Genomic DNA, 27,607 nt, shown 5'->3' on the forward strand with positions numbered 1-27,607 from the left:
GGTTAACTCTCAAGCACGGCAGTGAACTGTCTGTGTTCAACTAACAAGCTGAATGACTACAGTTAAACGGTTTCATCTGTTCACTCATCTACCACCTGCTAACAGGCTAACAGGCTGCAGTCACTGTAGAGGCTGGTGTTTACATCAAAAACAGATGGAAACGATTTTATTTAACCTGTATATTTACTTTATATATCCTAAATCTATTATATGTCATACATTTTGATTCGTTGTTTAGATGTAATTTATTCACTTCAATGTTAATGAGTGTGTGTTGCTCTCTGGTGATGTGTGTCACATTTGATCCTAAATCAACTGATTAATCATTCTTTAAGCTAGGATGATTATGATTATGATGGTGAAGATAGTGAAGATGTGATGATGGTGTTTAGACTCCTTCATTTGTAATTAACAGCCCAACCTTGTTCTTTAAAGAGCCATTACACTGAAAATCATCAAACGTGTCATGTCTGTTGTTTCAGGATGAGGAGTTCCTCCTCCCTCACCTCTCCTCCCCCCTCCCCTCACCCTGCCCCTCTTCCCCTCCTGTCCTCCTACCACTCTGACTGGTTGTCCTGAGCTTGACCTGTCTGTCACACTCAGCCCCACCCCAAGACTGACCACTCACAGCTGAAGCCCCGCCCCCAAAGACAGACAGGGAGAAAAAGAGATACACAGGTGTGTGTGTGTGTGTGTGTGAGAGAGAGAGAGAGAGAGAGAGAGAGAGAGAGAGAGAGAAATGATGATGATGATGTTGATGATGATGATGTCATCCTGTAGTCGTGTGTGATGATATCTTCCTGTACTGAAGGTGTGTTTTGAAGAGCCTGTGGTCGTCATGGATACACCAGAACCACATATCACACTGAGAAGAGATGGCCCACCTCAGCAGCCAATCAAAGGTCAGAGGAGGAGCAGAGGATGTCACCATGGTAACCAGACACTTACAACTCTTTTCTACCAAATTGGTTTTGGTTCTTGAAACCTGTGTCTACCTGTGGACTGCCTGAGTTTCCACCAGTTTTAATTATCATCAGTGCGGTGGAGGGGTGTCGCAGAATTCACAGCAGAAGTAACCTACACAATGTGACACGTCTACTGATGTCATCACGGTGTGCTCTTCAGGTTAAATAAGGCTTGCTATATTTGGGTTCTAGTTGGGACCAACGTCTGAGCTTCTGAACCAGTTTATTTTTGGTCAAGCTCAGGTTCTAAACTGGAGGCTGTAGAGACGGGGGGGGAGTCTCTCCCAGGCTGGTGATGGTGGTGGGCTCTAATACTGAGCAGGACCACAGCATAGCTACAGCCGTCCCCTGCTGTGAGGCTGAGGTCCATGCTGATCACAAAACTAATGCTAATTAGCCTTGAGTTGTTGTTTAATCAGTTTTTTTCCATTCTGGTTTTGGAAAGGTGGTTAAAATAGACAACACTCTCCACAGTCTCCAAGAATCTCATACTGCTACAGCTGCTCCATGATGAGAAGTTAAGGGTTTGACTCTTAACTAGCCAACTAGTGGATCATGTGACTGAATCAATTCAATTCAGACTCAACTGATTAGACATGATGTTGCAAGATTGTTCAGATCTGATCAGGACTGTTTGTTTATGTTTAGATCCAAACAAGAACTTGAATTTGGATGAATATAATTTAACACTGCACAACTTGAAATGAACTGTTGAAAGGTTATTTTATCTCTAAGTGGTCAAACACATCAGTTAGACTGTCTCTGTCACTGATTGATCAATAAAAATGATCACTAACACAGATTCCTCTTCCTCTCCTCTCCTGGAGCCCCGAGACAGTGGGTGGAGTCTCCTGGTGCAGCGTCCAATCAAGATCCGGGCTGTCTGGAGAGGGCGGAGCTAAACACCACTCTGGCTCTGAAGGTGGAGCTTCAGTCATTGCAGGTTCACACTGTTCATCAGTATATTATCAATATGTCATCGCTGAGTCCATTAACAGCCAGTGACCATAGTAACCTGTCTGTTGTTCTGAAGGGTGCAGGGTTTAACTCCCAGAAGGCTGTTCAGGACATTCTGAGGACGTCAGAGAGGACCAAGAACCTGATCAACACCAGAGCTACTGAAGGTAACACACACACACACACACACACACACACACACACACACACACACACACACTCTGCTCTGATAACAGTTTACAAACAGATAAAAAACAGATTCAACTGAGGTGTAGTATCATCACCATCTTTCATTCAGCTAAAATGATATAACCATGATGAGAAGGAATTATTACTGGATACAGCTGGCATTGAATGTGATGTAACAAGTGTAGACCGTATTCAACAGATTTTCCATCCCACTTTCCTGTTTTGAGCAGTATGAAGTTGAGCAGGTATAAAATGACATTCAGTGTGGTTAAAAACTCAGAAGTTTAGCTCAGTGAACTCTGATTTATCTGGTTTAAAACAATGCGTGCTGGTTAGACATTTTGTCTGACTTTTATTCTTCCTTTTTCACCTTTTTCCTCTCTCCTGGTCATGTGGTGACCCATGTTTTTTATTCTCAAGTCTATGGTTCTCAATAAAACAGAAAAAAGTGATCTCTCCAAAATTGTTGCTCTCCATGTGTAACTTTTCCCCCATACACCTGAACACATCATACTAGATGTTTCATACTTGTCTTTTTGTTCTTCATACTTTTCTGGCCTGAAATGTTTAGATCAGCATGTGTTTGGCTGAGTATGTATAGGCCTATAGGTTTTTAAATAATAAAAGCACAGAACAGCTGTGCAGGTTTCCCACAATAAGTTTGATATATTTGATGAATTTTGACAACAGCTGGTGAAGGGCAAACGCCCTCGCTCTGTCTTGCTGCCTCAAATGTGTCTTACTTGTCTGCAGTGGTTTTATACTCCACCCCAGCAGTCAGCAGCAGTTCACGTTGACCATCAAATCAGGCAAAGTCAGCTGCATCTTGAACGTACTTATTGCTTCATGTGTACAGGCCCTGAGTCCTGACATCACTTCCTGTCCAGCTTCCATTCCAGTAGCGTGTGTAGCTCAATACAAGCCGTCATTCAGCATCTCTTTGATTGGCCCCTGAAAACCTGAATTGTGTTTCTGAGCTTCTCTTTCCATCCAGTTTGAGTTAGGGTTAGGATGGGTTTTGTCCTGGGATGGATTTTTCCTCCAGAGAACAAACTTGCGATGAGCCTCTGTCACAACAAACATCCACTGGAGCAAGTAGCAGTGACAAACCCATCAACTCAAAGCTGACTGACTGACAGTTTCTTACCATTAAATTAGTCTAGAGCATGAATTCAGAGAAGTTTCTCTCTCTCTGTCTGTCTCTCTATGTCTGTAGTAGTGAATGTCTCTCGCTCTCAGCTCCTCTTCACATCACTGGTCAGTGTTGATGTGCAGAAGGATCAGCTGATCAGCCAGATGCTGCAGGATAGGATGGTGCTGCCCATGCGCCCCCGCTGCAATGACAACAGGACAGCAGAGGGCCCCTCCCTCCTCCTCTTCATGTCATCTGACCTGCTAAGACAGAAGCCCCTCCCACCACAGGAGGAACCTGTCAACTACAGGCTCTGCCCATCACCACGGCCGGCCCATTTGACCTTTGACCTCTACAGACAACAGAGGCGATGGGAGACCATGCCCTGACTGTGACTGGCAGGAGGTACTGAGAATCTTATTGGATACTGTGATGCCCAGTGAATAATAATTAAATAATTTGTTTTTTAAATGATCTAAAACCTTAGTTTTTATTCTTCTTCTTCTTGTTTTTTGTGCAATAAAGTCTTTTCAAACACTGTCACTCTCTGATGATGTCATGACTAATCTTCTGCTCCAGGTCATCCAATCAGAAGGGTGATACAGAACAGAGGAATTACTACTGACAAAATACTGTGTGTCTGGGGTTAATGTACAGGAGCCCAAACACAAACAATAATAATTTAAATAGTGTTAACATGTATGTATACTTCAAACATGAAAAGCTGAGAAAAGAGACATAAAATGTTGAGACTGTTCACAACATATCTAATTCTCCATTGTCACAACTAAAGAGTTTACAATGTTAGAAATGTTTAATTCTGTTAACTTAGAATTTACCACTTTCTATACTGATTTTCCATTGCCACATTTTCTGGTGTAATTTAAAATTGTCCCAACTTAATGTTTTAAAGCCTATGTTTCTACAATTTCACCAGTCACCAGTCAGTCTGAACTGTGGGAGGAAGCTGAAGTACACGGATTGAACCCACACAAGCACAGGGAGAACATGCAAACTCCAGAAAACCAAGGTTCAAACCTGGAACCTTCTTGCTGTGAGGCAACAGTGCTAACCACTGCATCACTGTGCCACCCAAGGTGTCTATAAATAAATATAAACATCTAAAACTGATTAGTATCTGTGTCTGGGAGGACATTCTCTACATTGCTTGTTTAAAGCATTTAAACTTGAATTAACATCTTGACCAGGCCAAACACAAAAAGCTAAGTACTTTTTAGCTTTACAGTTTTTAACATTTTTAAGCACTTTCAGTGCTTCCACATTGTAGTGCTTCCACATGCCAGCATGGTTGGCAGACCCAATAAATAAGGGCAAAAAAACAAACATTTAAAGAATTAAAAATAAAAGACCACAGCCTCCATTTTAACTTTGTAGAGAAAGATGGTAAGCTCCTGGGGATGTCCAGACTGGACTTCTCCAGGAAGCTAGTTCAGAAAGCTGTAGAATTTATGTCAAATGACCTCGACTGTATTTTGACATTGCCTCTTAACAAAGGTTTTGATGTGAGCATCCATTCTGCTGCTTTGTTAAGAGAGTTTTGGACATGTTTTTAAATGTAAAACCCGTTTTCTGCTTTTACTGTTGAAAATCGGACTGATAATGCTTTGGAAACCGTTAATATCAGAATGTTAAGTGAAACAGCGAATGCAGATTACATTTGTGGCAGGGGAGATGAGGATGGCATTTGAAACTGTGCTTGGAGGGCCCCCATTTAACAATGGCAGGACCCCAAAGGCTTCCAAGGCCTGAAACATCTGCCATCTATGATAGTTCTGGGAGAAAACAGTGAGTTGGATTATACTTACTTTACTTGGCTTCAGTTACCATTTGGCTTAGGGTCAAAGTCTGGAGCCACTCACAGAATCACGAGGTGTACTGTTTATATTTCAGAACGGCTGCTATATGTGCTTTATGATAAATATTATAATATATAGCTTCTACCTGTTTGCCTACAAAAATGGCCCTTGATGTTAAAGTCAGTTGAAGTGGCTGTGCAAGTATCTTTGTCAGCCTCCTCTGATCGAGTGAAATATCGCATTGTGCAATGAGGAGGATCAGTGGGTGTGTGGCATGCTGGCAAGTTAGCTTGAATAAATTTCTCCCATTTAGCAGCTTCCAGATGAAACTGCTTTGTTAAACCCCAACACTTGAACAAATACTGCTTTTAAAAAAAAAAAAAAAATCTAAATGACTCATCCATCTTTAAATTGTATTATATTCACTAACTGTCTGAATCTACAACTGCACATTGAGATATGTGTGTTATGTTTGGTTGATCTGCCTATTAGGTGGGTTGACAGCCGGAAAGCAAAACATGCTGTGACCACCCAGCTGTTAATCATTGCCAATGTCTGCTGCTTCTAGAAGTTCTTGATTGAGGTCCAGCTGCCACAGGTCAAAGTTCCAAAAACTGTACCCACACAGAGCTTTGTTCTCTCCGACATTGGGCGAGAGGCAGGGTATGACAGTAGGACAGATCATTGAATTGATGTTTGAATTCCATTTATAGGGTATCCTATATCCTATCCAGGACTAAACTTTGGTCCTACCTCAAGCCAACAAGCAAGAAATCTTGGTGTGATCTTAAACTTTAATGCTTACATTAACTCTCTAAATTGGCTTTTCTATCACCTTAAAAACATTTCTAAGGTGCGACCATTTCGGTCCCTGAGTGATACAGACAAACTGATTCATGCCTTTATATCAGGCAGGCTTGACTATTGTAATGCTCTTTTATCTGGTCTACCTAAAAATGCTATAAATCGGTTACAGCTAATTCAGAACTCTGCAGCCTGAATGCTGACCAGGACCAGAAAGAAAGACCACATTACACCTGTTTTAAAGTCATTACGTTGGTTACCTGTCAATTTCTGTATTGATTTTAAGATTCTTTTACTTGTTTTTAAAGCACTACATGGTCTCGCACCAGCTTACTTGTCACACATGCTTAAAACGTATGAACCAATACGCCTCCTTAGGTCCTCAGGTGCAACTCTATTAATTGTTCCTAAGTACAGGACAAATAGTTATGGTGAGGCAGCTTTAAGCTTTTATGCTCCAAGCTGCTGGACTAGTCTGCCTGAGGACCTGAGAAGCACTTTGAACTGTATTAACCTGTGTGAAAGGTGCTATACAAATAAAGTTTGATTGATTGATGTAGATGAATGTATCATTACACTCCTTACAGGAACCTTTGGGGTCGGGCTTACAATACGGAACATTTTGGATCCAGGAATTTTTTTACAGGCACCATTTTTATAAATCTCCAATTCCAGGTGCGTGCAACCTGTTTTCATCTTTCAGCACAACAATGAGCTGAAGCAAACAGCCAAGAAAACTGTCCTTCAGTAACCCAGACTTCAACCCCATTGAACATCTGTAGAGAGACCTAAAGATGGCAGTTCACAGATGCTTCACTGAATACTACTGTAAATGGGATAATTTCATTTTTGATTTTAAATGAATTTATAAAACATAATGTGCAAAAAGTGAAGGGGTCTGATTACGTTCTGAAGCCACTGTACATCATTACATTCAAACATTACAGTGAAGGAAGAAAAAGCAAAACACATTTTTGAGTTTGACAGGGACTTTACTATTCATACACAATATTCATTACTAACCAACACAAAAGTGACAAAAAAGTAATCCACTGTAAATGTTAGTGAGGTCAGGCACTCACGTTGGGTGATAAGGCCTAGTTCACAATTGATGTTCTATTTGATCTTAAAGGCACTGGGTGGGGTTGAGTTCTTCAACACTCAACAGGGAAAAACTTTTCTTTATGAAGCTGGATTAGCGTAAGAGGGCGTTATCTTGTTGAAACAACAGGTTGAAACAAACCATGGTCACAAAGCCAGAATCAGAGAACTGTCTAAACTGCTGTAACACTGAGATTTCTCTTCATGGGAATTTAGGCTCTGACTTAAAACAAAAAAAATACAAATACTCAAACCTAAATAAGATACATGCTGTCACATATGTAATTGATATTTAAAGTAGTAAAAAAGACTAGCTTCTTTCTTGCATGCATTACATGATTATGTATTGCTCATGTGGCTGGGTCTGTCTGAGAACTGAGACTCTAAAGTCAGAGTCTGATTTATAATCATTATGAAACCACAGAGTGGTTCAGTTCATGCCAAACCAAAAAAGATTAGAATCAAAGCTTTAGTGTTGCAATGACTTCCTGGAAAGGAGAAAAAAGAGAAAAGGACATTAGGATGTTAGATTTCTGATAAGTCAGTTATTTATTCACCTGCCATCCACATCTCTCTCTCTGTCTCAGACACACAGTGATACACAGATATTGCATAAACTCCTTTTATTGAGTCCATTTTTATCCATCCATCTCCCTTCACACACACTGGTCCTCATGCAAGAACCAGTTGTACAAACAGATTTGTTCTTAAATAGCACTAATTAGCGACTTCAGACTACTTAGAGTTTTCTCTTAGGTTTGACCAATGTAATATTTATAGTAACTATTTTGTTATTCAAGTCAAGCTGTACTTTGGATTTTGTACTACAAATCAACTGCAGATATGACCAAAAGTGGTCCAAACCTATGAAGTTATTAACAGCAAGACTGCCTTTCTTCACATGCAGGAAATTCTTGTTTGCCTTAAGAATTTTATTGGTTTAATCTGAATTAATTATATATATATATATATATATATATATATATATATATATATATATATATATATATATATATATATATATATATATATATATTGATTATAAATATGATGCCAATATTAATTAGAATTAACTATATCAAACTATAAAAAATATTATTCTGTTCACCATATCATAATCATCGTGGCTTTCCAATTTACTAAGAGTTTTAAAAAAAAGATTTTAGTACACTTAATTGGCATATTTCACCGAATGTAAAATGTAACTAAATAAGTTTGGCCAATTTAAAGTTGATTCAACTTTGAATATCTGTACCACTTGACTAGAGTGGATTGCTGACAATTACTCAACTTATTAAATTAAGTTTATAAAGTAGTTTGAAGAGACGTAATGTAAACTTGCTGTGTGTCTTCAATACATGTAAGTCAAGTCATGGTTGTTTCGTTCCATGATAATGAAAACAATGTTAACAAAAATTAATGTTAGTACTGAATCCAGTCCCAAACCTTGTACACTTATTATTTAACATGTCTAAGCGTTAAGCAGTTTTGTCAGTACAAAGTTAACATCCAAGGCTGGATGTTGTCTAACATCAAAATCACTTCTTTAAGTTTTATGTCAAATGAACTGAGAATGTCTCTTTCTGCAGGTATTTCTCCCTCCGGAGCTGTAGAATCTGTTCTATGATGACAAGCCTCCTGCTGCTCCCACAAATCTGCTCAAAGCCTGCTGTTATACCTAATAATTAAATGAATAATTATTAGTACTACTTATAATATTATTGCTACTATTGTTATTATTGATAGCATTTTCTATCTCTACATGGAATCTGTGTTATGCTATGTTCTTTTGTCCCTGTTCTTTACCTCCTTTTCTCCCCCTTCCCCCCTCTCTCTCTCTTTCTCAACCCAACTGGTCGAGGCAGATGGCCAGTTCTGCTCAAGGTTTCTGCCTCTTAAAGGAAGTTTCTCTTTGCTACTGTCGCCTACTGCTGCTCATGGTGGGAAATGTTGGGTCTCTCTTTGTAAATATTATAAAGAGTATGGTCTAGACCTGCTCTAAATGAAAAGTGCCTCAAGATAACTTCAGTTGTGATTTATATAAATAAAAATTGACTTGACCTGACTTGACTTAATTATTTCTGATTGATTGCTGGAAAGAGATGTGAGATTCAGTTTTTGTCATGATTCTTTTATATCTACCTCTGCCTCTCTCAAATAACACCCCTCTCACTCAGGCCCATCCTTACCTCTTATTCTGTCTGCGTAGAGCGGCCTTATTTATCTCTCTCACCAGAGTATCCTTGTTGTTCTTCATGTTAGCTTTCACCGTCTCTAACATAAACTCAATCTTCTCCTGGCTGAAGGCATACTGGAAGGTGGAGAACTCCTCCATCCTTGCTTTGAACTCCTCTGCATCTATAGAAGACATTTAAGACAAGTTGGACTCCAATTATGTGGCCCCCCTTTTCCATGACACCTTGCTAAAAGTATAAAGCAAAACTGAACCAGCAAGTAATAAGTAGCACAGCCAGTATATAATGTGTGTGTATGTATATAAATACAGTATATCAAGGTCTCCTCCCACTGTCTCCCACTGCACTGAAGCTTTAGTGTTGTCCCTCACTTGTAAGCTGCTTTGTGAAATGGCATCAGCCAATATTTTTAGTGAACCATTCTGCTACTCAAGTCAAGCTGTACTTTGAATTTTGTACTGCAAATCAACTGCATATTATTCATTTTAAAAAGGAATATTACTGTGTAGGTTCCTGCTAGCATGGCTTCAGACCCCTAACAGTGTCCATTTTCAGTGCTGTCAGTTACTCAAACACAAAACTAGCAAACATCCAAATCCAGACCATGATGCACCTAGAAATAAGTTTGCAGCCTAAATGAATATGTACCTCAACTTTATTGGTACATAAATCAATTTATACATTCACCAGGTTGAGTCGCAGGCTACAGGACCATTATGCATCCCTGCATGTAAGAAAATAGATTACTGATATATGATTTTCGCACCATGAACCATATTAGACTAAACCTGAGTAAAACAATGCTAGTTTAAATAGTCTGACACTTAGACCATGCGATAGATGTGAAATACAGCAACAAAAGAGATTGAGAGTGGCAACAATGGCTCAGCATAGATGTGGTCTGATTGTTAATGGCAAAGCCACAGTCTATAATATATTGACACAGCTAATGTGCCATCAGGCTGGTTCCATATCAGATCAATACCATTCACCATCCATCCATCAGTTATCTATACCGCTTATCTATAAGGGTCACCAGGGAGCTGAAGCCTATCCCAGCTGACATTGGGCAAGAGGCGGCGTACTCCCTGGACTGATACCATTGCATACCATTTCACTGTTATGTAAAAACAAGACCACAAGTCTACAGCCACACCAGTGGCTCTGTTGGGTGCAGCTGTACTTTGTGGTTAATGCTAATGTGAGCATGTTACCATGCCCATGGTATGTTTTGCACAATGGCAGGTATGTTTTCTGTGTTTACTATCTTAGTTTTGCATTTTAGCATGCTAACATCTAACAACAACTAATTAACACTGAACACAAGGTAGCTGAGGCTGATGGGAATGTCATTAGTGACCAATATAAATCAAACACACAACTTCAAATGCTATTTTTAATTTCTCTCCGGTTTCTTATTTATGAAGTAATTGTGAAATAAGGCTTAGCTTCCACTGAGGGAAAAGGTCTCAAATTTACAGAAACATGCATTGTTCAGAGCAAACAGCAAGCAATGGCATCTATACAGGGCAGACAAAACAGAAAGAAAAACATTTACACTGCCCTGTTAATTCTATTCACAAAATGTGTCCATACTGCTTAATACATTAGACAAGTAAAAATACAAACACAGTTTCCTAGCTAACCTATGGATAACCCACACTGCTGCTTTAACATTGTTTTGTTGCATAGGCTAAATTATTAGCAACTTGTTCACCAAAAAATTCTGTTTCCTTTTTTTCTGTCCATTGAAATTTACGTTTATGCTTGCCTACAGGGCAGTTCTGCCTTTGAGGAGAAAACTCACTAAAAACAAATCTGCAACTGTATGTGCAACAGACCTTTGCAGTTCTGTCTGTTGAAGAGTGGCATGTAAATGATCGTGGGCTCCTTCTCTTTTCCCTCGAACACGTAGCAGTCCTTTGGCCAGTCTCTCTCCTCCAGGATTTTGTTGTCTATCTCTGGGAAAGGCTTCCTCACTTCAGTTGCATAGTCTCTGGCAAGAGTCAGAGTCTGTGAAGAGTGCAGAGGGTGAACAGTGTTTCAGACTTTTTACAGTTTTACAGAATATGGTCACCCAAGGTACATTACATTACATATTTACCATGTTCACATATCTGTTGAGCCTGGCCTGTCCATTCACAACTTGTGGGACAGCAGCGCCTCTGAATGACATTTTGTATCAGCTAGAGATATCAAGAATTTGCACGTTCTTCCTGTGCCTGCGTGGGTTCTCTCTGGGTGGTCTGACTTCCTCCCACAGTCCAAAGACATGCAGGTTAATTGGTGACTCTAAATTGCCTGTAGATGTGAATGTGAGTGTGAATGGCTGAATGGTCTATATGTGTTGGCCCTGTGATGGACTGGTGATCTGTCGAGGGTGTACCCCACCTCTTGCCAAAAGTCGGCTGGGATAGGCTCCAGCTGCCCCGTGACCCTTAATGGATAAACACTATAAATAATGGATAAATAGATGGATGAAAGACTCATATATAGAGAACATATGGGAAAAAATTTAAGTAAATGTGAGAAGCTCATAAATATTATAAGGTTCCTGGCTGAATCCGGGGAAGAGATAGAGTGTCCAGAGTGCAGGTTTATTGTTGGGTCAGACTGGTGTTGTACAGTCTGATGGCTGTTGGAATGAATGACCTGTGGTAGTGCTCCTTTTTGCACTGGAGATGCAGCAGTCTGTTACTGAAGGAGCTACTCAGGTCTCCGTGCAGGGGGTGCAGGGGTTGGGAGGGGTTGTCCATGACAGGCGTCAGCTTGGCCAACAACCTCCTCTCACCCACCTCCTCAGTGGAGTCCAGAGAGCAGTCCAGGAAAGAGACGGCACGTCCACTGCATAAAAGATGGCAGAGGCCACCACAGAGTCATAAAAGGTCTTTAGCAGTGACCTGCACACTCCAAAGGACCTCAGTCTTCTCAGCAGGTGGAGACAACTCTGGTGGGTGGAGGAAGAGATTGACTAAAGTTGATGTATGCACAATTTCATTATCTGCCTTGATGGCACTGGAAGATGGGGAGGGAGCAGAGCCATACCAGTGGCGGAGAACTTAATAATGGCATGTAATCTGGAGAGGTAGGAAATGAATACAGGTTTTCTATGGGTACCAGCACATGTCGGTGTTGAGGGCAATGAGGTGGCAGATAGGATAGCTAGGGCAGGTTTAGGCAGGGACAATGTGGATGTACATGTGCCAGTTGGCAGAATGGAGCACTGCAGCATTATCAATGAGAGACTGGTTCATCAATGGCAACAAGAGTGGGATGCAGACAACAGAGGGAGAAAGCTAATAACATCCAGCCATAGCTAAACCTGGAAGAAAAGTGACTATTCCTAGGAAGTTTAGATCAAAATTCCAAGAATAAGGCTGGGACATTGTGGACTAGCAAGTGGATTAGTGCTAGTTGGGAAGCACAGAGATGGCAATTGTGAATGTGGAGTCCTGGAGTCACAGTAGCACATCTTGATGCATTCCCTTCTCTATGCTGGGGAAACAAGGATGTTATTCATAGCATTAGGCAACCTGGGAACACCCAGCAGTTCTAATGGAAAACTCCCAGAGAGCTTCAGAATGAGAGTGTGTCCAAACTTTTGACTGGTCACTTTAGATTTCAGATGGCAAAAGGAGCAATAACATAACACCCATGGGAGGCAGCAATGCACTAAACCATGCCTAGTCTTCTGATAAAGAAGTTTTCTCAAAGGCCAAAACACTCTAGCTCAGGCTTCTGGGGCTACATGTAGGCCCCTCTATTGTTCTGCTCTCAGCACATGGCATGAGATCCCAACCTGTGTTCACAAGTTAATTTATAACATTGTTCATGCAGTTAGCCTTAGCTGGAAATTACATCTGTGATGTGCGTTTTCCTTTTGTTGTAGTGGTCAAAGGTAAACTGACTTTAGTGATCACAGGTATACTCACTTCTGTTACATTATTTTCAATGTATAATACTGTATTATTTTAATTAACAAGACTAAATACCCAGTGTTTCAACCTAAAATAAAAGAATAATTGTACATCGTATTTTGATCATTTTTAATCATTTAACATTTTATTGATATTGCACAGCAGCATGCTCAGTTTTCTTTTTGTATACTGTATATGCAGGTACAGGGCAAGTGAAACTTATTTGTTAGTTCTCATTTTTGACCAGCAACCATAATTTTTTTCTAACTGAAATGACAGATTTTATGAGCTATAGTTAGCTAACAGTGCTAATGTTATGGTTTAAAACACTGCCCCTGGCTGCAAGTGCACACACACACACACACACACAAAACACACACACTCTTTACAGTACCTCAAACATGTTTCCAGCGCTGAACTCTGGTGCAATCATGAGGTCAATGTCTCTCTTGTCCCCCAGAAATGGAGGGTACGCTACATTAATCAACAGCCCAGCATCCACCAGATGTAATTTTTCTTTAGATTGAAGGCAAGGTGGAATGGTGAGACCTGACCAGCAAAAGAAATTTTTTAGTGATTTTTTTAAAATCACAATTTAATACCACCTTTAAAAGCAAATCTGTTTTTTATTTATCATTTTCTTCTTTGTTTGTTTCTCATGTGAACTATGTCCCTTGGCAATGTTTTATAATTCCTTGAGGGGTCATCATGAAATAAGGAAAAGTCTCTTTCAAAAAGGCTTTCAAGTAAGTAGTTATATATTCATCCAGTAGACACAGAGTAACTTAGCCTTGACTTGTGTTAGGCCACCTTAGCAATATAAATTCAATAATCATACTCTTTATCAAACTCCTCTGCAAAAACTTTGCTCTTTAGCTGCTAAATGCTCCACTATGTTCACCAGCTAGTTGCTAACTTTGGTGATGTGTGAAGAGTGCACTGTGTGAATTTGAGTTCTTTCACTGAAAACAGCTGAAAACAGTAAAATGACACTGAAATGTTTTGTAGAGCTAAGGTCAACTGCTATCTTTGGCCTCATCACAGTGATTGTTATAGGTCTTGTTTGCTTAATTCATATTCAAAACTGAAATGTAAGAATGACATGAGAATAATATCAATCTGAATATCTTAACTTTCTGCAAGAAAGCACAACTGTATTATCCAAAATGTCAAAATATCCCTTTAATACAAAAATATTGATCATAGTAGTTTTAAAGACAAAGAATTTCCTAAATCAATTCTTATTGTTGCTGAAGAGGTCTGTCTTCTCACCTTGATATTGGTACAGGAAGTTTTTTGTAGTTCCCCACTCCCATTTCAAAATCAGGGGAAGAACTTGCTTAGTAAGCAGAGACACTGGGGGAAAGACATTGAAAAGGGGCATTTCCATCTCATTTAAATCTCTTAAATGAAATGCATCTGTTGTCAGTAATATTGACCAGTTTGGATGTTTACACTGACCATGTGTTTTGAAAGCTCCATCCTCCAGACTTTGGCTCCAGGTCTCTACTGCTGCCAGCAGCTCCAGACTCCACTGCTGAAAAATACTTTTTCTTTCCTCCAAACTCTTGGACTCAAGCAAGGCAGACTCATTCAGAGTTACCTTGTCTGGAAAAGATAAGAATCTAATGGACACTGTAGCTCTTTCAATCAGAAATATAGAATACTATTAGGCCAATGTAATAGTAAAATATTTGAGCAGGATCATCATTATCACAACCTGTTAGTGTTTTCTGCAGTTTATTCAGTTCAGACAGAGCAGTAGGATCATTAATGGTACTTCTGGTCAGGACCACCAGTTTATCAATGGTTCTGTATATGCGCAGGTATTCCTCAGCAGCACTGTCTACTTGCCCAGGCACTGAACCAAACACACACAGAGAGCAAGTGTGTAAGATAATACATCCAACTCACACGAGCAAGGAATAAACACTACCATGAAGCTACTTCTTGCACTTCAACCAGAGATTTATCCCTGGAGCTTATAAAAATACATTTGGGCATGTATGAGAATGTCATTGTGATTACCATTCAGCCAGGGAGGGATGAATTCTCTGATAACCTCCTCATGAGCCAAAGCACAACCTAGAATACCTGCACAGTTTGAACACACATGTACACACACAGTTTGAAAATGAGGACTGATTTGCATGCATTATCAACATGACCAATTATACATTGATAGGACTCTCAAAGCATAATTTTCTGATATACTGTACAATGACAAAAATGTACTTTCTGCACCTTTAAAGGACCCCAAAATGTAAACTTAGAAATTTGTGTTTGGTAGATTATTTGTAACAATGCTTCTTGGCAATAAATCTTATACCCTTGGAAAGCCTGTTTATTACCCTTTTAAATGGTGCCACATTTGTAAGGAAGATGCATTTGTGGGATGAGCAGCAGAGCTGAGTATGTGGGTTGTGCTCATGAAAAATTTGCCAAATCTTCTCTGCCAACGCCAAACTGCTTATTCTGCCATTGACTCTTGTTTGGTGTTTGGTGGACTGGATGATTGAAGTTTGAAGAAACAAATGGCAATTTAACAATTTATTCATTTAACAAACAGGAGCCTCAGTAACGTGTGAAAGAACCATACACAGCCACAACAGTGGACTAATGACGGAAAAAATAATTTAAATAATTAAGGCTGCAGCACAACAAAATGTGCACCAGCACCAGTAGGTTCTTGTTGATCAGATTTGTTAAGAATTCCTATGGCTATCTTTTTAACACGTTACAGATTTTTACATTTCAAAATAAAAGCTCTTGCTCTGCTGTAAACTCCAGCTTTGGTTTTCACATCTTTGGTCATTGTACTTCCTTGTTGTTCTTACGTTCTGCTGTCTTTATCACATAACCTGCTCAACCTGTAAACACACACCTTGTAGTCTTACCATGTCCATCTCTGGGGTCACCTCTAGCAGCTCTCCACTTTGGAATTTGCTGCCCAAAAGAGATGTTTCAACAAAGAGACCCATCTCTGTGAATCCAGCTTCATGAGGGCTCACCTCAAACCATTTCCCTACAAGACAGAGAGTTTATTTGACAGTTACTGTAATTCAGATGAATGACTCATTTAGGCTCTAATGTGACATGAGCATATGCATGTGTGTACCTTCTATAGGCCCGTCTGAAAAGCATTTCTTCTCGATGGCACTATAAATGGGGTAAGGGTTTGTGGCATTCCTACTGGCCTCATTTGAAAGATGCCGCAGGTCCATCTGATGAAAAACATGATATTTCTCTGAAGGACTGCCAATATAATCACTGTAACAAAGCATGTTGTATTTCAAATGGGAAACATTAGGAGTTAAAATGTCTGTGAAGGTTCTCAGACATCCAGGTTATGATAGTCTTAAGTGCTAAAGTTGAAGGCAACTGAACTTCTTTTTGGTTTCTTGAGGCTGTTTCACCTCTCATCTGAAAGGCTTCCTCAGTTCCTTCAGCTCTGGTTGGGGAGTCCCAGGTATTTAACCTCTTGGAGGTTCTTGGAGAAGAGTCATTAACCCACCCTGTTGTTATGTGAGTCGTTAGGGTCACATGGCTCGAGGTACGGATGGGGGTTAAATCACCTGGGTAGGAATCTCAAGAACACGTTGTAGGTGGCTGATAGCTGGTGGCTTAAAGAACATCCATCTTGTAAAGAACATGTCGTAAAGAACGTCCATTTTGTAAAGAACGTGTCGTAAAGAATGTCCATCTGTGTTTAAAGATGGACATCCCAGAAGGGCATAGATGGCCTAATAGATAGCCTCTTTAACCTCTTTCAAACCATCTGTCCTCTCTATCCAAAATATGGACATTATTGTCCTTGAAGGAATGTCCCTTCTCTTTTGGTAAATGGTAAATGGACTTGTATATAGCACTTTTCTAGTCGTATCGATCACGCAAAGCGCTTTACACTATGTGTCACATTCACCCCATTCACACATACATTCATACAGCGCTTGCTCTATGCACAAAGTGCTCTAACACATCCACACCCATTCACACACTGATGATACACACATCAGGGGCAACGTGGGGTTCAGTATCTTGCCCAAGGATACTTTGACACGGACTGGAGAAGCCAGGGATTGAACCGCTGACCTTCCGATTAGTGGGCCGCTCTACCTCCTGAGCCACAGCTTCTCCACTTTTAGATGTAGATGAACAGCTAAGTCTTGCCCTGGTGAGCTGGCTCTGAGCGCAAGTTGAGTAACCTTGCGCTGTGCAATACAGTAAGGAGTGCTCAGACCTGTACATTGGTGAAACCACACAACCACTCCACAAGCACATGGTACAACACAGGAGGGCCAGCTCATCAGGACAAGACTGGGCTGTTCAGCTACATCTAAAGGGCGGCTGTGGCTTAGGAGGTAGAGCAGTCGTCCACCAATCAGAAGGTCGGTGGTTCGATTCCCGGCTCCTTCAGTCTGCATGCCGAAGTATCCTTGGGCAAGATACTGAACCCCAAATTGCCTCCGATGTGTGTGTTTCACATCGGTGTGTGAATGTGTGTGAATGTGTTTAGAAAAGCACATTAAAATATATAGAATATGTGCTGTATGAATGTGTGTGAATGGGGTGAATGTGATCTGTAGTGTAAAGCGCTTTGAGTGGTCGAAAAGACTAGAAAAGCGCTATATAAGTACAGTCCATTTACCATTTACCATAAAGGAGATGGGACATTCCTTAGGGGACAATAATGTCCATAGTTTGGATAGAGAGGACAGATGGTTTGAGAGAGGAGTTAAAGAGGCCATCTATATCCACCTGGAACATCCAGCTTTGAACAGAGGTGGTGGTCTACAACACCAGCCACCTACAACACAGTCCTGAGATCCCTACCCAGATGACTTAACCCCCATTCACACCTGGGCTCATGTGACCCTGACAACTCACATAACAACAGGGGGGGTTAGTGATTCTCACCTCCAAGAGGTTAAATACCTTGGACTCCCCAGCCAGTTTTAGAACTGAGGAAGCCTTTCAGATGAGAGGTGAAATGTCTTCAAGAAACCAAAAAGAAGTTGCCTTCAACTTTAGCACTTAAGATTAGGAGTGAAAGTGTGTCTTTTTGCCCTAGAACCTGTTTCATGATCACAGCAGAAGTTAGAACAGCCCAGATATCAGCGAGAGAGAAGTGCTCCTCTTTTGCCCTGTCACCCAACCAGGCCAGAACCTGCTCCAGCTCGACCCCAGGACCTGATAACCTTGACACTGCTCTGTCCATGTTGTTGCTCCACTGCGGGTCACTGTACAGGGAGGACATGGACCTATCAGAGGAAGACAGGTAAAGAGGTCAGTAGAAATCATCATAAAGCTGAGTTGTCTTTTTTGGCTACCAGGTCACAAAGATGTGACCCCTGACTCTACATATACCACTCTAAGCCAGCTTGCCAGTTCCCATATCCAGATGGGTTGCAAATCCCCACTTTGGGCTATGCAATTATTTTTTAGTCACATTTGCGTTTGGCCATGGTGACAGCAATGCTGGTTGGTTGACTGGTCAGTTTGTTCACCACTTCAGTCCAGTCCAGACTGAAATATTAACACAAATATTGTATGAATCCTCCTGACTTTGGTTGACATTTCACTTAACACCACCTGCAGGTTTTCACTTATCCAACTCAGTATATACATCCACAACATGGCTTGACCTAAAATTTGGTTGACATATTCACTGTTCCCAGGCAATATATCCGTAATGAATTTGGTGATTCATTAACTTTTCATCTAGCACTATTACTGGGTCAAAATTTTTGTTTGGTTTATGACCAAATAACAAAACCATCAGCCTAACAGCACCCAGCTTGCAAAATTGTTTTGGCTCACGTGTGGCCCGAATCATGTGTACCAGAACAAAAACACAAGTCTAGCAACTAAGCTTCAAGTACACCACAAGTGCCAGACTGGGCTCATTACCAGCTCTGGCTGTGAGCCAGAATGGCTTATTTTGTTAATTTCCTGCCACTTCCCCCATGCCAACCCTTCCCACAGATGCAATAACTGCTCTTTTATTATATTACATAATTTACACTTGAGTACCCACATTCTCATGGACACACAGGAAGAAATTAACCATCCAACATGAAGCAAGAGCCTAGAGAAACTTCAGCTGCAAGTGAAACAAAATCCATAAACTTGAGTGAAGTAAAGTTCCATAAACTGCAGTGGTACGTTTAGTTCAAGTCCAGAAATTGCAAATAAAAATCCAACATCAGGCTGCAAATCACATTCACTTCCTCAGTTCAGACCAGACACTTGAACCTGAGGGCATGCATACTTGAAACACAGATGTTCACGTGCACTCCATATGTGATGAAGTTATACCACTGGATGGTCAAAATACTCCAAAGTAATTGATTACATTTTCTAGATACAAGTAATATAAATACTGCCCTTCTTTCCATTCATGTCATATGTGACAAATGACGTGGTGGAATGCAGGATTTGCATTACTCTTTCTGATTGAAACCCCTGCTTTAAGAGCTAACTGGCTGCAAATATTATGGAAGTATAAACTTGCTTGCAGATGTCATAGTTTAAAAAGTCAAAGTCTTGCTCTAATCAGTCAGGCTACTGAAGTCATATAGCCAAAATTACTAAATATGTTACCTCACTAACCCCATAATCTAGCTTTGTAGTATACTTCATTAATAGATCTCATCCACATTTTAAATTGGATGTAAAGTTTAAGATTTTCAAGCACTCACTTTGGCCTCAATGCCAGAACCCCATTCATTGTTGTAGAGCAAACAACAAATGGCCTGACATCATACATTTTTAGGTCTTCCCTTCAGTTTCTAACTTGTCTAACTTGAGGTGACTGCTAACAAATGTGAAAAAAGGTCAGGTTATCCTGCAAATGAACAATTGAACAACAAATTAATTTGAAATATAAAAGTACCTCTCACCTCTCACAACAACAATCACAACATTTAATATTGCGGCTGTCAATAATAAAGATGGCTTCTTCATAAAACAGGATGATTATCTTACCTAATCATCCTTACCTAATCCTTATCTTACCTAAAATAACCTTTGTTTTCAACTTCAATATCCCAAAAGGATGAGATAATTAATTTGTCATTCAAGATAACAGGATTAAAAAGATTGCAACTATAGCTTCTCTTAGCTTCCATACTATATCAGTGTAGTTTGATCACAACTATACACACTGCGTCCTCCTTTCTCGGATAGATAGATAAATTAGACTTTTTTCAAAGCTGCAAGGTCAAGGGCCTTTCTTATGGGTACTTTACTGGTAGCTGTTAATCATCCATGACTCATTCATGTGGTCAGATTTCATTCATTCACAAACATGATTTTATGTGTATAAGTGTGCTTATTGTTACCATGTTGACCCAGAAACTCCTCCCAGGTAGAGCAGAGTGTCCAGCAGACCTTCCTTTTCCATCTGATAGAGAAAACCCACCAGACCCACAGCTGCCCTCTGACCCCCACCTGACGCCAGAAGAGCAATGTGGGGAATAGAATCCTGGTTGGAGAAATGATGGAGAGATGGTAAATTTGACAGCTGTTAAGCTAATTGCAGGGAACAGTAAGCTATAAGAAAATGTCTTTATTTATTGATTGATTTATTTAGTATAGTCCATTGTTAGGGTTGTTTTATTTAGTGATCATCAGGGTTATTAGTGGCATTTCAAATCTCTGTTCTATCTTAAGTAGTATTAGCATATCCAGTAGCTGCTCTTCTGTGCACTTGAAGTAATATTTTACTGATGCATTGTAGCAATGAGGAGTTTACACAGTAGCTCATGATTTCATTATGCATCTTGGTCATTGTCATTTATTTTTATGTTTATTTTTATGTTTATGTTTTCTAGTTTCACTCCTATTCAGACTGTACACGAAGGTGCTGCTCAATAAAGCGACAGGCATTTGGAAGCAGTATCCTGACTACTGATTGTATCTGTTTGAATGAAGTTTGGCTTACTGCTAAAAAATTTTTTTAAAATTGGCTATATTATACACTTTAGCTCCAATGCATGACATGACTCTTAACTCATGGCGCATAACAAAATTTTGCTTAGGGCCCCAGTGTGACCAGGGGCAGTCCTAACTGTTTCATTGTCAGGGGCTGTGGGAAAATTGCAGTTCAAATCTTGTTTTACCAGTGTTTTTCTTTCTTTTTTTCCTATGTAGCACAGTGCAATCACTCATAAAATTGTAAAGGACTTCAGTGCTTCATCATGTCAAATTGCAATACATTTTTTCAGTTTCACAAAATGCATATTGTCATGTTTTCTGAATCGTGATGCATCATGCCTACTCTGTCAGTGTCTAAAGCCCGCACAAAAGTTATTGTAAGACTTAAAACAATGTTGATACAAGTCATGGAGGACATAGACATGTATGTTATGTAAAAAAAGGCCAACACATTAAAAACATCTAAATAACATTTGTAATATAAATCATTCCCAAAGAAAAATAAAAGAAACAAACAAAAAAAAGAGATACAGAAATTTGGTCTGTCTTAAAGTGTGAGCACTTTCTTTCTTACAGCAGTACAGTTGATTCCCAGGCTGTTGAGTGACTCCAGAACTACAATTTTCCTCCTGTCAACATACTCTTGTTCACCAGCACACAGAGAGTGGGAGTGACGGATGAGTTTCTGGAAACGAAATAAACTGATTTCAAGTGAACATGAAGTAGAAACTGAGTGTTTATGTTTAATTTTGAATTTAAACTTTTTTCTTCTTTTTTGAAGAAACTATGAAAAAAGGTACATTTAAATTTATCCTAGAGTTAAATCTGAACTTAAATTTGAAATGTCACGATTGATACAGATATATTGATATAGATTATATTTCATACTTGTTGCCATGACAGTCAGTGAAAGTCTATAGTCAAATACCTAAGCCAAATGGTTGTTTTTGTTTTTACATGTTTTTGTAATGTACAGATATATGCATTATATGGGTGGCACATCATGCTACTAATATACATCTTAAATCCTTTTCCATGCATCTCTCACCTCTGAAGCTGCCTCATTTCCCTCTGTGTTGTCCACTGCTTTTGTCAGAGTGCCTGAAGTCAAAAGGCAAAGGCGAATCAACAAGACTAACAAACCTGCATTTCCAGTCTGCATGTCTGGATGTGGAAACAACCCGCAATGTCAATTAAAATGCTGAAGTTACATCCACACTGTAGTGAAAATTGTGCCTTCTCTAACTTCTCCTCTCTCATAGATACCTAATCTCTCTCTCACACACAAATAAAAATCTAACATACACACTTGCTGATCTCTACCATGTGTTGGCTACAGAGGGAGGGATTTCTCAATATGTACCAGATGTCAAACTCAAAACAAGTTGAAAAACAAGAAGTTGAAAAAATGACAATGCTGGAATCACAATCCAACCAAAGTACATAAATGAATCACATACAGGTGTAATATGTAACATTACACACATTAAAATATTTAAAAACAACAACATGTGTCAGCATTGTACTGGGCTCAAAATTAACTTTGTATCTAGTTTTCAGTCACATTTTTAGATACTGTTTTTGATCATGGTAATTTTTTAACTATATCAGTTTTATTTTAACCAGATGAACCCTTGACCCTTCCACTCCTAAAAACCTCTTGGATGTCTGGATTATAAATGATCAAAGAAGCTCAGTAAGCTTTAATTGCACCTCAGCTCATAGCCCCTTCAAGACAATTTCTTTACGTGAAACTTATAATACATATTATGTGTTTTTTTTTCTTCCAGAGTCAGTATGGACGTCCAAGGGTTAAATAACAATAGAAGTCACCAGCAGGAAAGAGTTGCAAAAATTCCTCAGTTTCACAAATTTCTACCAGAGGTTCACGAAGGACTTAAGCTGTGTTGCTGTCCCATTCACCAAACTCACAAAATTCTCCTCCTCTTTTCAGCAGCGCCTCAGCTGATGCATTCAACACAACTTGGTGCAGTTCTGTTCAGATCAGAAACTATATGCCTTCTTCTCTCCAGTTGAGAAGAATTATGATGTTAGTAATTGTGGGCTGCTGTCAGCTAAATTCTTGGGGAGTGGAGTCACTAGCTGGAAGGAGCTGAACAGGCCTCTGTGGTTTGAACGAGCCACAAAAACCTGGCTTTCATCCAGTCCGTTAAGAAGGTGACAAGCATGTTAGGATTTATTCTTCAGCCGGCTTAATTAACATTCACCTATGATCCTGGGTCCTGTAATGTCAAGCCAGATGCAGTTTGCAGTTTGTTTGTGAGGAAGCTAACCCCAATCCAGATGCCATTATACAGCTGTTTGGTGGCAAAATTGACCTGGAAGATACCTTCAACCTGATCCTGGTACTGGTCCTGCTATTCATCTGTTTGTCGCAGACTTTGTGTCCAGGTCCAGCAGTGGGTCCACATGTCCTGTTTCTCCTACCATCCCGGGATAAACAGAGCCTTGACCTTACTGAAAAGACACTTTGAGTGACTTACACTTAGGCCTTATATTAAAGTTCATCTTAATGATGTCTCAAAATAGTACAGTTAGTGCAGCTGTATTTCAGCATGTCTTTAGTAACATTATGATATATCATTAGCACAAGTACTTTCTTAGTACATCAACGGTAGCATACTTGTAGTACAGTAATCATGAGCTTTGACAGTACAACTATGTGTACTTAAATTGAGTGTAGTTAAATGTACTTTTCTTACCCTTGTTTAGTACATAGAAACAACAAACAACCTCATAAAACTTTCATCAACATGGATCTCTTAATCCAGGAAAAGTTCTTGCATTACTGTTTACCCAGTTCACAAAAACAAAAGAAATATAAAGTATGCCTGTACTGGCCCACTAACTGCACCTAACAGCATTACAAAACTGAATTTATTACAGAACTTGGAAACTATAGCATATTAATGGTCCAGCAAAAAAGAAAGCAAACAGAAAATCACAAACAACTTGTTTCTGCTTAGCGTATCTTTTTTAACACAAAATTTTCATTGTTACATTTTCTTTGCATGACTGCTCTCATATCAGACACACTTGTTCCTGGAAAGTCAGCAAGTATTATATCTGTGTAAAACAGAAAAGAACAAATAAATTATATTAAAACAGATTCTACATAGGATACAATTTCATTTCAGCTTTACGTGTTGCTGATTTAATTCAGTTCAGTAAAAAGTATGCAAATTGATATTATTTTTCCTCATTAATCTTTTATTCATCTGGAATTGTATTTTCCATCATTATTACAAGATAACTGTATATAATATCGGGCAATAAATGTATCTTCTATCTATTAGAATGTTGAAAGTCATCTGAGGAAATCATTAGACAGCCTCTTGACTGAATACCAGGAGAGCAGCAGCAGGACACAACCAACAAAAACATCAGAGGTACAAAAACGTCAGCATTTGGAAATGAATAGATGTATTTTTGTGTTATTATTATTTTTCTCCGTTGTGTGCGACTTTTCTTGGAGTGAAATATAAGTGCACTTGACAATATCCATATATTGTATCTTCATTGCACGTATAAAGCAGGCTGCCAGAGAGGGAGCCTGCAGACAGTGCTGGAATTGCCACCAACAACATGTCAACAAGTTCTTACTAACAAAAATGGGACTCAACAGGATATGCAAATCCAAACAGAAGTATGGGTAACACTTACTCAGTCACAGTGTCCTTTATGTTCTTGTTATGACAACCCCTACAACTAATACAGAAAAGGTAAATTGAATCTTTTTTTTAAAGTATTTTTTGCCTTTATTTAGAGGACAGTGAGAGAGGGACAGGAAACAGGGAGAGAGTGGGGGAATGACATACAGTAAAGGTCCGGCCGGATCAGGAGTTGAGCCGGGGTCCGCCTGCTCAGACCACTAGGGCCCACATGGTACACGCCCTAACAATTCGGCTATGAGGGCGCCCTCATAAATTGAATCATTTTTATGCCGATGACAGAGTTTTGTATAGTTCAGCATCCACACCCAACCTGGCTCTTACCCAACTTCAAACAGCTTTTAATACAGTCCAATCAAATTTTCACAATTTAAAACCACCTTACAGGGTTCACAGATTGAGACTGTATCTGAGTGTAAATATCTTGGTTTCTTACTGGATGAATCTCTTTCTTTTGCGCCTCACACGCAGCATTTGGTAAAAAGGCTTAAGCTGAAACTGGGTTTTTACTTTAGAATTAAGTCCTGTCTTTCCCTTGAGACCAAAAAGAGACGTGTTCTTGCGACTTTTATGTCTGTTTTAGACTATGGTGATGTAATTCATATGCATACATCCTCTCAAAGCTTACATGTCCTATATTATGGAGCTCTGAGATTCATTACAAACCTTAGAGCTCTCACTCATCGTTGTTTGCTGTATGCTTGTGTAGGGTGGTCTTCTTTGTCCAGTCACACACTAAAACACTGGCATGTGGTTGTCTATAAATCTATCTTAGGTCTGCTTCCATCATATCTCCAGATTCACATCAGTCAAAAATCAGGCAGTTACAATCTATGGTCCCAGGACCTCCTCTTATCTGCACCAAGGGTTTGCACTGAACTGGGAAAAAAGGCTTTTAAATATGCATTCCTCTTGGAACAATTTATAAAATGTCCTGGAACTGAAACAGCTAGTTTCACTGGACACTTTAAAAGTGATTTTCAATTAATTGGAGGATGCATCATCTGGCTGTCAGTGTTTTGTCTGACTAATTTCTGCCACTGCTTTAATGATAATTAGTTGCTTTTAATTTTCTTATGTACTTTGTATTTTGTATATGTATGTGTCATATTTGTGTGTTTGTATGAATGATTCCAACTCTGTAACCTACACTACTGCTGTGTTGGCCAGGACACTCTTGCAAAAGAGATATTTAATCTCAGTGCGTTTCTTCCTGTTTAAATAAATGTTAGATAGATAATAAAAAAATAAATAAATAAAATGTCAACACCTGCAAGATGTTATTTGAGCACAAACTGAAGACTATAATTGGTAATATACAAAGTATGACTGAATTATTCCTTGGTTTACATATGAATTCAAACTCATTACTCTGTCAGTTTGGCATTTTATATTCATATGGAAGTGTTTGCATGTTATCCATGTTATCCAAACACTCAAACACTTTTTTCAGATATCATTTAGCAGTTCCTTCTTACATTTTGTAGTAGTAGTATTAGTAGAATGAGTCATGACTATAGAAGAACAGAAAATAAATGCAAGTATTTATGCTTTCATTTACATTTCTTTCAGGAAGTGTCTGAGGAACAACCAGAACACAAAGTGTCTGCTGCAGTTGACCAGCAAGAGACACCAAACCAGGTTGTTAGCAGTTAGCATGTATGTTTTCCCTTTTGATTACACAAACAATGTTTTTATGCAGATTCATTGTTTACAGTGACTTATATTAAATCATGTTCTCAGAGGTAGACCCCGTCTTGTTGGATGGAGATTATCCAGTGTATCCTGGAGCACCACTAACAAAGGGACAAAGCTGTCGATGTCCTATGTACTAAGGCACAATCTACCAGGTGTGTCATTAGTGCATCTACTGAAGATTTTCAATAAGCATTTCCCTGGTACCTGTAACCACATATCTATTTTGCATGACAATAGCCAACAGCCTGACAATATGGAAATTAGGAACCCTGGTTTTACTGTTCAGCACGTGGAAACTACTTGGGGAAAAATAATACAAGTGAGCTACAATGTGGTGAATGTTATACAGTTACTGATACAGAGAACTGTCTCAAAAATGGGTGTTTCTTTCTAGTGCTTCACAGATCAAAACACACTGCTTGGACCAAAAAAAAAAAAAAACACAAGCTTGAAAAACAACTGGTAGATGACATTTCAGATATACAACCTGGAGATGAGTACCATAAGCTAAAAGAATCAGAATTGGGTGAGAATGACATATCTTTAATTTGGAGCTGTGACAGAATTCCAGTGTTCAGGAGCTAAAATGATCAATTCTGGCCCATACAATGTCAGTTTATAGAGCCTGAACCTAAAGAACGTAAGGCAGGTATCTGTCCTCCATGTCTCTTTTTTTGTGGAGAAGGAACCAAACATCTTAACATTTTTGAAGTCATTTGTAGATGAGCTGTTAGTTCTAGAAAAAGATTTTGTTATGTTATGCATGTCTCCAATGTGTATGCTCTTATATGCAGTTCAGATTCAGTTGCTCACCCACTCCTCAGAGACACCAAACAGTTTAATGGCTTTTATGGATGTGATTTCTGTTACCATGTTGGAGGTGGTCCTCACACCAACAAAGCCCCAAAACCACATCTCAGAACTAAGCTGAGCACTTTGATTAGGCAATGGCTGCCACACATAAAAATCAATATTTCAAAGATAAATGGATTTGTTCCAGAGTATCAACACTCTGCCACGCCTTGGTGTGACAAGACAGCTAGCCAACCTGTGGGTTGACTCAAGAAACCATGACAAAGAGTGGTTCACAGGCACAAGATCAGACCGTGCTGACAATGAGCTCATTGCAATCGAAGCCCATGTTGAGAAACGTAGAGTACCACGGTCTGTGGCAGACAGGAAATATTGAAAATCATCAGAGT

At 39.4% G+C, this 27,607-nt stretch overlaps 2 protein-coding genes across 2 annotated transcripts; one reads left to right on the top strand and one right to left on the bottom strand.

Moving 5' to 3' along the window:
- The first annotated feature begins 483 nt into the window (after positions 1–483).
- Positions 484–3,786, top strand: LOC108874704 (protein phosphatase 1 regulatory subunit 35-like). The gene is given in 7 exon segments (XM_018663215.2): positions 484–555; positions 557–608; positions 611–678; positions 812–932; positions 1,793–1,908; positions 1,999–2,089; positions 3,328–3,786. Coding segments are annotated over 7 exon segments (825 nt in total). The 3' UTR covers positions 3,633–3,786.
- A 3,048-nt stretch (positions 3,787–6,834) lies between these two features.
- On the bottom strand, positions 6,835–22,348 carry LOC108874703 (cytosolic phospholipase A2 gamma). The gene is made up of 14 exons (XM_018663213.2): positions 22,064–22,348; positions 21,590–21,700; positions 20,421–20,563; positions 18,152–18,338; positions 16,196–16,301; positions 15,962–16,102; positions 15,106–15,171; positions 14,798–14,938; positions 14,539–14,685; positions 14,350–14,433; positions 13,472–13,626; positions 11,002–11,173; positions 9,155–9,323; positions 6,835–7,453 (listed from the first exon to the last, which is right to left on the bottom strand). The coding sequence occupies exons 1-14, from the start codon at positions 22,175–22,177 to the stop codon at positions 7,435–7,437; spliced, it is 1,755 nt and encodes a 584-aa protein (XP_018518729.1). The 5' UTR covers positions 22,178–22,348; the 3' UTR covers positions 6,835–7,434.
- Positions 22,349–27,607: the final 5,259 nt, after the last annotated feature.

Source organism: Lates calcarifer, unplaced genomic scaffold, assembly GCF_001640805.2.
Source record: "Lates calcarifer isolate ASB-BC8 unplaced genomic scaffold, TLL_Latcal_v3 _unitig_550_quiver_1106, whole genome shotgun sequence".
Lineage (NCBI taxonomy): Eukaryota > Metazoa > Chordata > Actinopteri > Centropomidae > Lates > Lates calcarifer.

Coding starts and splice junctions, on each gene's coding strand:
- LOC108874703 (XM_018663213.2), bottom strand. CDS start 22,177: ATGCAGACTGGAAATGCAGGTTTGTTAGTCTTGTTGATTCGCCTTTGC. Junction 18,339..20,420: donor GGAGTTTCTGGGTCAACATG/GTAACAATAAGC, acceptor TTCCTCTGATAG/GTCCATGTCCTCCCTGTACA. Junction 13,627..14,349: donor CTTCCTGTACCAATATCAAG/GTGAGAAGACAG, acceptor TTTGCTGGTCAG/GTCTCACCATTCCACCTTGC.